The sequence below is a fragment of the Arvicola amphibius genome, chromosome 7 (assembly GCF_903992535.2).
Source record: "Arvicola amphibius chromosome 7, mArvAmp1.2, whole genome shotgun sequence".
Classification (NCBI taxonomy): Eukaryota; Metazoa; Chordata; class Mammalia; order Rodentia; family Cricetidae; genus Arvicola; species Arvicola amphibius.
The window spans coordinates 32391531-32402345 of record NC_052053.1 but is presented as its reverse complement, the minus strand read 5'-3'; the positions used below and the strand labels follow the sequence as shown (position 1 = coordinate 32402345).

The 10815-nt window shown below is 40.0% G+C and overlaps 1 protein-coding gene across 1 annotated transcript in view; it reads left to right on the top strand.

Moving 5' to 3' along the window:
- Nucleotides 1-306: 306 nt before the first annotated feature.
- The window catches only part of Acvr2a (activin A receptor type 2A), a 79801-nt gene continuing 69292 nt past the window's right edge, over nt 307-10815 (top strand). The window contains exon 1 of the mRNA XM_038335686.2: nt 307-492. Coding sequence (XP_038191614.1) covers nt 438-492 — 55 coding nt within the window. The 5' untranslated portion in view covers nt 307-437. The remainder of the gene's footprint in view (nt 493-10815) is intronic.

Here is a 10815-nt window from a genome sequence, read left to right as displayed (position 1 = left end):
GGTCCGGACGTCGGAGCAGCTCGGCTCCCGGACCGTCCGGGCGGCTGCGGGCGCCGCCGCCGCCGCCTCGTCGCCTCAGCCAGGCGTTTTGTTCGCAGAGACGCGAGAGGCGAGCGGAGCTGACAGTGATTTTGACAGTGATTTCAACCCGCTTTTGTTGTTGTTGGCTTTTCGTTGTTTGGTTCCGTGTTGTGCGTGTGTGTGGCGGTTTTTCCCTCGGTGGTACATTGTTTTTTTTTTTTTTTAATTGTTGTGCTTTTTTTCCCCCTAAACCCCGTGAACGTTTTTTGATCCAACCCCCCCACCCCCCCGTCTCGGGGCTTCCGAATATGTTTTATGACGGTTGATTTTACACCAGGAGGTTTGTCTCTGAGGAAGACCCGGGGAACTGGATATCTAGCGAGAACTTCCTACGGCTTCCCCGGCGCCTCGGGAAAATGGGAGCTGCTGCAAAGTTGGCGTTCGCCGTCTTTCTTATCTCCTGCTCTTCAGGTAGGTGGAGGAGCCGGCGCGGCGGGGCTGTGGCCGGCTGCCGTCGGCCGGGCAGCTCTCGGGCGGCCGAGGCTTTCCCGCGCCCGACTCCGCAGCCCTGATAATCTGGAAACCTCCATGAATCCCTCTTGTTTTGGGTTGGTTTGCTGATAGATTGAGTGCTGTGTTGTTGTGGAAGTGAGAAAGTCATGGTTTGTGGCCATAACACTCGATGACAGCGCTGGTTGGGTTGCTGTTAAGCCGCAAATACCACAAGTGAAAATTTATGTAAAGGTTAAGACCCAAAACGAGTATTCCGAAATGTCATTTAGCCTAAGCTTTTCCAAAACAAGGACCGGTTCTGGTCGACATCTAATTAGCGCTTCACCGGTGAATATCGAGACAGAGATCGAGTGAGTTGGTGTTTAATTTTGACTGTGAGAAACAATGCATCCTATCAGGAATTTAATCTAGGTCTCCTCTCACGTCTTCTCCAACTTCATTGTCCAGTAGTGTTAAAAATAGTTGGAGTTGTCGGAGTATTAGCCGTAACCCCATGCAGGAGAGGTGTGCTGCTGTATGTTGGTGTGTGCTGGCGTTCGCCCACCATTTGGGTGCTCTTTTCAGCCGGAGATTCTGCTTACCTACCGATGACTTCTTTTCAACGCCTCGTACCGACGCATTGTTTTCTGTTCAGAGCAGGGCATGTGAGATTGTGCTCACTGTTAAACGGGCTGTTCTTGTGAGATGTGTTTTAGCTCGAGGTTAGGAGAATCCTCTAGCCATTTTATATCTAACAAAAAAAAAATTGACTATGTGAGGACGTTGTATGGCTGCAACCAGTGGTTGAAATAAGGCTAGGCTTTTGTACTTGAAATTCTGGAAATGCCCACATCTAGCTGCAAGGTGTGCGGATGCACTTAACAGGAGAGTTAGTTCGAGGGATGGAACACTTTAAAAGTCACAACGAATGCCTTCATTGTAAATATTCAGTGTATATCTACTAGACTGTGATCAAGAATGGGGGGGGGACAGTTTGACAGGTTTCGTGGCTGTGTCGTTACCTCCTATGTCACAGGGAAATTAGAAGGTGCTAGGCTTTTCTTTGTGTACCTCTCTGTTGTGTGTGTGTGTGTGTGTGTCCGTCTTCTCCACCCCACCCCCCCTTTTAATAGAATCTTTTGTAATGTATAGAATTTTGCTGAATGGTACATTTCCTTGTGGTTAATAAATGGATAAAGTCTAGTCTTATGTCTGTAGTGGTATTGATCAGTTCCGGGTGGGCTGAATGTGTTGTGAAATGGCGATCATTGCCAGAGATTAACCAAAAGAATCATGTCTGTTTAAATGGAAGGAGGAACATGCTTAAGGCAGGCGGACAGTTCTTTTTGTGCTCGGTTTGGAGAGCAAGCTAAACAATGGTGTCTGAAACGGATGAAGGCTTTGATAATGTTAAACATCTTGCTTTTGTGAAATGACTTAACCCTGTAGTTTCTCACTCCCATCATACTCTTTCTTCCCCCTGACCCTCTGTGTCTGGCTGGTGAACTCCAGGGCAGAGCTCCTTTTTTTTTTCTGATCTGCCCTCGAGGAGGAGGGGCATCATGGCCACTGATCAAGGGACTGTAGACATTATTCTTTCCCAAACCCACCTGAGTCTCATTAATTGATGAAGGCGGTGATTCTTGAGCAGCCCCAAGGTATCACTCACGCGAAAGCAGGCTGACACTACAGATCTTACAGCTTCCTCTGCTTGCCTTGGGAGTAAGAATTGAGCAGTAGTTCCGATCACTATTATATTCTCTGGGCTTGCAGGTTAATAGTGAAAATTTTGAAATAGAGTGGTTTTGTTGTTACAGAACATATAGGTAATCCATTGAAATAATTTAAAAAGCTATACTCCATACTGATACATTAAGGCTTTTTTGTTTTGTTTGTTTTGTTTTGCTTAAAATGTCTGATATGTCTTTAAAAAAGGACTTTGTTACAAGGCAAATGCACTCTGAAAAAGTGTGTGTGTGTGTGTGTGTGTGTGTGTGTGTTTTCTAATTGATTTTTCTGTGTAATGTGTAATCTGGCACTGGAAGCAGAGGGTGGCTATTTTTATTAGAATTAAGTAATTTACTAAATTACCAGTTTGTTTCTGAGTATCTGACTTTAAAATCAAATGGGAAACAGTAGTAAGGAACGTGTTTATTCTAGGTGTTCAGGAAAGACAGATCCTTGCTGGTTTTTTTTTTTTTTTTTTTTTTTTTTTTTTTTGTGTGTGTGTTTTGTGGTCTGGTTTTTTTCAGCTTCTATCCCATGGTATGTACTGTGGAGACTGATTATGCAGACTATTCCTGTAGGATATGGCCAAGTGTATAATTTCCTTCTTGCTCTCATTCCAGGAGAAACATTTCAAGTTTTGCCCTCATCCTGGAATGCCTTCAGATTCCCTATGATTTTTAATTTTTTTATTCCTCTTTATCCTTCTTCAGAGTCTGTTTCAAAACACAAATCTGCTTCTTACTTTTTGAAACATCATGGTTAATTTGCGTCTTTTCTCACAATTTGTTAAAATGTGAGGATGAGTTTAACGTTGCCCAGTTGTTGCCCAGTATTGAGGTTTATTCCACCTAGGGTGCTAAAGTTCCTGTGGTATTTGAGTGACCCTCAAGTTGAGGATTCTTTTGGATTGTGTGTGAACTGGGAACAGCATGGTCAGTATACTCAAGAAAGAATATCAGAAATAGAGTATTGATAGCTAGTTATCACTGTGTGGCTGGAAGGAGAGCGGATAGGACAGCCCAGGACTTCTGAATGTTGGCTAGCAAGTGATAGGTAGTAAATACTTCCTCCCTCCCTCCCTCCCTCCCTCCCTCCCTCCCTCCCTCCCTCCCTCCCTCCCTCCCTCCCCCCCTCTCTCTCTTGGGGGGAGATTCTAGTCTTAATTATGTGTAGGTGTATGTCTGCATGTGGGTATGTGGAATTGAATGCATGGTGGTCAGAGGTGTTAAATCCCCTGGAAGTAGTTCTGAGCTGCCTATATGGGTGCTGGGAACTGAATGCTGGTACTCTTAAGTGCCAAGTCATGCCTCCAGCCCCAGTGCTTTGTTTCTTAAAGGCAGAAAACTCTTACATGTATGTGATCAAATCCAAAACATACAGACCAGATGAAAAACCAAAACAAGTTTTCCCTCTCTCTTCCCATTTTGAATTTTTTTCTGTTTCTGATCTGAGCTAGTGTTTCTCATGGTGGAGTGATTTTCATCTCTTGCCGGAGACGTCTGGAGAAATTTTTGTCAAAACTGGGGAGGGGATGCTACTGGCACCTAGTGGGTAGAAGACAGGACAGGATACTGTACAGGACGGCTACCACAACCAAGAGTTATGGAGCTCAAAATGTCAGCAATGCTCAGATTGAGAAACCATTTTTTTTTTAATTCTTAAGCTTTAAAAGCATTAATATGAGGAATGGGCTGGAAAGATAGCTCATGGTTAAGAGCACTAGTTGCTCTTCCAGAGGTCCTGAGTTCAGTTCCCAGCAACCACATGGTAGCTCCAAACCATCTATAATGGGATATGATGCCCTCTTCTGTCATGTAGAATTATAGGAAGACAGCGTTCTCATATATGTAAATAAATACATTTTTTACAGAAAAGCCTCATTATGTTAGTTAAAGAGCTTGGGCTCCCTCCTATTAAATAAGTCAGTCATCTAAGTGTTACTAGTGCAGGAGGTTGGTGATCTCCAGGTGACTCTGTTAGAGTTTTCATTGTCTTTTAAATTTAGAATGATTGAATTAGGAAAATAAGTTCTAGTTGTATGTATTGTTTCACCCTAATATTCTTCCTTTACAGTGTTTTGCTGACTATTCATGAAGACTGATGCTCATGGACATGACCAATAAGTGGTCATGGCAGCAAGTTGAGCTATATTTGTTTTTGATCTGGTATTCTCTTTCATAATACTCACCTCTTAGGATCTTTCCTTTTTATCCTTATTGACATCCCAGAGCTGCATGGCTTTGGGCTGTGTGTGCTAAACTTGGTGCTTGAAAGGTTTATATCATGCAGATATAATAAATGCATTCCCTGAATGATTCCAAGGGTATTTCTTGTATACCTAACTTTAACATTTTAAAAATGACTTCTTGAGTGTATCATTTTTTTTAAGTAATTAGCTGGCTTTTAGTTATGATTGCTCATTTAGGACACACCAAGTACTATTCTATGGTCCCTTAACTTAAAGACCTTTGTCCTTTTTAAGGTTAAATCCTGATTGTAATTGATAAATACCTGGTTTTGAACTCTAGGTTAAGCAAGTTAATCTAGCTAGGCAAAATGAGAATCACAGTGACACTCTTAAAATATGTAGTATTACACCATTCAGAAGAGAATCTAGAATGTTTGAGGCTAGTCTTTTGAAAAAATTATTTTTGTTATTTTTAATTATATATTGATATGTGTCTGCATGTGGGTATGTGTGCATGAGTTGGAGTTACAGACAAGCTGTTGGCTTTATGTGGGTGCTAGGAATGGAACAATGGTCCCTGGAAAAGCAGCCAGTGCTCTTTACTGTTGAGCTGTCTCTCCAGCTCCTTCCTGGTCTTTCCCCACTGTGTTTTCATTTGCTGCATTTTGGACTATCATGTATGGATAATACATATACACATAATACATAGTGTCCCTCCCTGGTTTTGACTTCGAGTCAAATGATTTGAATTTCAGATTGTTCTTACTTTCTTTTTCATATTCAAAGTTTTCCTTAACTCTTCACTGCCTTTGAAAAATCTTTTATTGTTATTCATTCATTGTCTGTTTAAGCCAAGATTTGACTAGACCTGTGAGTGGATTTATTGCCACTGATGGGCCCATATTAGACTTCCTCTGCGGTAGATTTAATTCTGTTAGGTTATAACAGTCATGTCTAGACAGAACATTGATTTAAAATTGACTATTGAAGATGAAAGTTCCAGGAATAGAGTATAGAGGAAGAAGGCAAGAAAACTATTGTAGATAGCAGTTGACATTCTGTCATTCTTGACCAGATTCCTTAGTCACTTTCATGGATATCTGTGCATCTAGTACTTATGCTTTGTGTAATACAGGGACTTGAAAGAATTATGTTCTTTTCTGAGGTTGAAATTTTTGAACTGATAGAATGGTCGGCCTAGGAAAAAAATTTGAGAGATTTTTATGCTTAGTGAACAAAAATGTCTTTGTGGTTAAACTTGGGTTCTGGTGCTAGCTCGTCTCTCAGGCTTTCCTACCTAAACTCTAACATCTTGTCAAACAAGACTAGCTAGTTATGCTAGTTATGTCTTTTTCCCCAAGCTACTACTTACCCCCCCCCAATTATTCTCATTAAGAAAGAAATTTGAGGCTGGATATATAGTATATATGCCTGTAGTCCTATCACAGAGTAGACAGAAGCAAGGATATTTCAGCAAGTTCCAAGCTGGCTTGGTTTACATAGTAAGAACCTGTCTTTAAAAAACAATGAATGAATGAATGCCATTCTTGCTTAAAATCTTTCACTGACTTAGTTACCTTAGCATAGTGGCATATAGGGGCCTTCATCATTTGTTTATTTGCCTGCTTTTTCTAATCTTGGTGTAGTGGTTAAAGCTATGCATTCCATACTTAGATTTCTTTGTTTTTTATACAGCGTTCACATCTTCACCTTTGACCTCATTTTCTTGTGCCCTGTTTTTCTTACCTACAAAATGGGGATATAAATGATGCCCACTTTAGAGAGTGGTTTGATAAAGAAATGGCATGTGAGCACTAGTGGATTTAGTTGTTTGTTTTGAGACAAGTTTCACTGTGTAGCTTCCACTGGCCTTGAACTCACAGAGGTCCACCTTCTTTTTCCAGGAGGGCCTGGCAAGCTCTCCTACGTTGGCGTTAGTCTTCCTTCTCATGAGTTCAGTGCTCCAGTCATGCAGACTCAGTGTGGTGCCTTGAGCGTTTGTGAGTGTTGTTCTTCCTCCTTTACCTGGCTAACTCCTATAATTTTTAAGACTGAGAAGTGTTATCCTTAGAAATATTTTCTCTGCCACCTAACCACTATTGAGGTAGTAGCTTTTTGTTCACTTACACTTTCTGAGTGACCTTAGCTTCAGTAATTGCTGCAAATGTTCACTTGCCCATTTCCTCTTTAAACTACAGTGCTTACATTGCTTTTACATTTTTTAAGAGTTTCCCTTTAACCACAGGTTAAACTAGGTGTCAACCCTGGCGCACAGTAGGTGCTCTGAAAATGTTTGTTTAGTGATTGAAATGGAATGTCTTTGCATGTTTGGTGCATGCATTTCCTTTTATGTTATTAAGTACTGAACTCAGGTTAGATGGCTGCTTAAAGCTTTCTGATTCTTAGGATTAGTTGGGAATAGTGACATCTTATTAAGAAAAAATATTTGCTAGTGATTGTTTTGATATCCTAAAGTTTTGTTCACTTAACATTTTATTAGAATTTCAATTGTGTAGATTTCAAAAGATGCTTCCATATCTTGAAGTTCAGTCACGTTCATAATTTTTAAACTATAATCCACAATGAGATTTATACATTGTATCACGACTTAGTTCCCATGTGTCTCTATGTGTATGTCAGATTAAGGCTTCATGAATTACTTACTGTGTATAGGAAGGATACTTATATTTATATTCTGTTTCATTTTTAAAAATGATAAGTATTAGGGCTAGAGAGATGTCTAAGCAGTTAAGGGCACTGGCTGATATACCAGAGGACCTAGATTCAATTCCCAGCACCCACATGGTGGCTCACAGTCCTATGTGATCTGACAATCTCTTGTGGCCTTTGTGGGCAGCAGGCATGCACTTGGTAAACAGACTTACATCCAGACCAAACACCCATACATATAAATAAATAAATTACATTTAAAAAATGTTGAGTGTGCTCCATTGAGTCAGTGACCAACTAAAAGACTGTAATTGTTAAAACACTGATCTAGTTCATCAATTCCCTCATTCCCTATGCCCTGTGTTGTCTGAAGGAGATGGAAAAACGTACCAGAAACCCATGTGCAGAAGAATATGGCCATAAAATTAACCTCTAGCAGAGATTATGAGCCAGTGCATGGGGTGGAGAGCAGACTGTTCAGGGGAGAATTTGAACTTGACTTTCTGAACTCTCTTTCCTCTGGCCCAGTTGTTTAAATTAGTCTAATTCTGTTTTAGCACCATTTTGAATTTGGGAGATTTCAGAGTTTTTCACTCAGGGAATGCTTCTAGCAGAAATTGTGTAGATCTTTTGAAATCTACACAATTGAAATTCTAATAAAATGTTAAGTGAACAAAACTTTAGGATATCAAAACAATCACTAGCAAAATATTTTTTCTTAAAAATAATTCTGGGAATACAAGGTCTTAAAAGGACATTTAAAAGGATATTTATGGAATGTGAAGGAAAAGCCACAGAAGAGCTTCAGAAACACAGGCGTTACTTGATCATGAACTTGAGAATGACTGGAAGACAAGGTGGGATGGGGGATTTCTGACCTAATCCGAGGGAAGGATTGGTGTGTTGAGGAATCTGCTCGCTTAGAGAGATTCAGTCTCAACTGAGGACATAGATCCAGATGGAAGAGTAGGAACCGAGGTGAGGCTGGGCGGATGATACGGGTCCTTGTATGTGGAGTACAGACCAATGTGAAGATGAAGTTAGATGAAGGCATTACTAAAAACAAGTAGTAAAGAACTAACACGCCAGAAGTAAATAGAAACATGTTGTATGGCTAAGTAAGTGTCTTAGGTGGCTATGGATTTAGATGGCAAATGTGAATAAAGATACACATGTAAATTTAGAAAAATAAACGGGTACTAAAATCCATGAGAAAATGCAATGATATTTACAAGGGGAGACGTTGATGGATCTATCTTTATGTGTTGTCTAGTAATGATTCTGAGCATTAATGGCTCCGAATGTTGGTGCTTAAATAAGTTACCTTCTAATAGTTACAGTTGTATTCTTATTGATTATCTAGATTATGTTTTTAATTGTTGTGAGGCATTTCATTACTGCACTACTGTTGTACCCAAGTAGACTAAGGTGTGTGATGAAGTTTGTACGTGTTATTCATGCCTGAAGCCTATCTGTCCCTGGCCGAGATTCAAACAGTTCTTCTCTAATTGTCTAGACTATTACTGGGTATAACTTTATTTTCCAGTGTTGCTAAAACAAGCACATGCAAAGCTGGAAGACAGTAACTGGAAGGACTGGCTGCACATGTGGGGACAGATTGCTTTAGAACATGTCAACTCTTTATATATTATAATAAAATATGCCTCTTACAAAGCCTGGAGCTTTAAACATTTTAAGCCTTCATTCCTAGTTAGGACTACTGATTCTAAAATTTATCTTTTATAAGATTGATACTGAAAACTAAAAACAAAGCAAAATAAAACAAAAAAAACCCCACTTGTCTGGCAGTGGCCCATGTTTCTGATCCCAGTACTCAGGAGACAGAGGCAGGAGGATCTCTTTGAGTTTGAGCCCAGCCTGGTCAACAGAGTGTGAGTTCCAGGATAGCCAAGGCTATACAGAGAAACAAACCAAACCAAACCAAACCAAAACAAATACTACAAGTGTAGTGGTTCACGCATGTAATCCCAGAATTTGTGAAGTTGAGGCAGGAGGATTGCCATGATTGTAAGGCCAGTGTAGGCTACATAGTGAGTTCTGAGCCAGCTTAGGCTTCAGAGTGAAACTCTGCCTCTACTCTACTTCCATTAGGAAGAAGAAATCTTTTGCTCACATCTTTATGAGTTTTAGGCGGTACATCACATTTGTAATCTAACACATTCCAAGATGGCTGGGAATAGATGAGTTATTAGAGCTTGGCAAGTTTCTAAAACTCTGAGATTATATTTTCAAATATATAAACCAAGTTGTATTAAATGAAATACACTCTGTAACATAGTAGCTGCTTCAGAATAACATTAACATATGTTTGTAATCTTTGAGTCTAGTTTTAGAAGGACATAGTGTTTAAGATATTTAAAATATAGGTTCAGTTCTTGGGAGATATTTTTAAATTTTTAGTCAAATTACTGAGCAATTATAGCAAAATAATATTCTAACAATGATACAGCCAAAGGAAATGTAAGTATAGAGTGCCAGGAGTTGCTAGGATTCCCTAGAACCTTTGGTTATGCAGTTTTTGTTTTGATATTTAAACCAGGTTTTCTTGTTCTAAACAGTCCCCTTGTTGCATAGTCTGAGGTAGGGGAGATTGCAGTGAGTTTGAGGTCCACCTGTGTTACATAGTAGCAGGCCATCTTGAGCCACACAGTCAAACCCTGTCTCAGAAAAACAAAAATAAAAACAAAATATGGAGGTAAATCTATCTCAGTTGATGATGGAATTTAAAATACTTTTCTTGGACAACTATGTTCAAATATTAGGTATTTTCAAACTTTTTATGCAAAAGTAAACTTGGAAGGCTTCTCAAGTCTTTTTAAGGTACCAGCTATTTATGTTTTAAAAGCATAGTTGGTATATATATATATGTGTGTGTGTGTGTGTGTGTGTGTGTGTGTGTGTATACACAAAAAAAGTCATATAGCCTAAACTGTCCTCAAACTTACTATGTATCTGGGAATGGTTTTGAACTGATCTTTGTGATTCTGTCTCTACAGTGTTAGTGCTTTTTCACTTGATTTATATGTGTGTGCTCCGTGGAGAGCGTATGGAGAATTCTATGAGTGTGGATGGGCATGCTAGTGTGTGTGCATGTAGAGGCCAGAGTAGATCTTTGTGTTTCTTCCTGTGTTGCTGTCATCTTTCTTGCTTTGAGACTGTGTGGGTTTGTCCCACAGTGACCCAGAGGCTCAGGTGTGCACTGTTAGTTTTCAGAGATGCTGTCTGGCCCGAGAGCTCTCAGGATCTGTCTGTTACAGCCCACCCCACCTGCTGTGTGGAGGTTGTAGCACTTGCAGTCTCATGTGTCAGACCCTTTTGCTTGTATGCTTTACAGAAGCTGCTCAACTTCAGGAGGTCCCATTTATTCAATGTTGCCCTTAAAGTCTGTGCAGCTGGGGTTATGCGTAGGAAACGGTTCCCTGTGCCCATTTGTTGTAGAGTACTTCCCACTTTCTCCTCTATCAAGCTCAATGTGTTCAAATTAATATTGAGGTCTTTAATCCATTTGGACTTGAGTTTTGTGCATGGTGATAGATATGGATCTACTTTCATTCTTCTACAGGTTGACATCCAGTTATGCCAGCACCATTTGTTGAAGATGCCCTCTTTCTTCCATTGTGTACTTTTGGCTCCTTTATCAAAAATCAGGTGTTCATAGGTTTGTGGTTTAAGATCCGGGTCTTCTATACGATTCC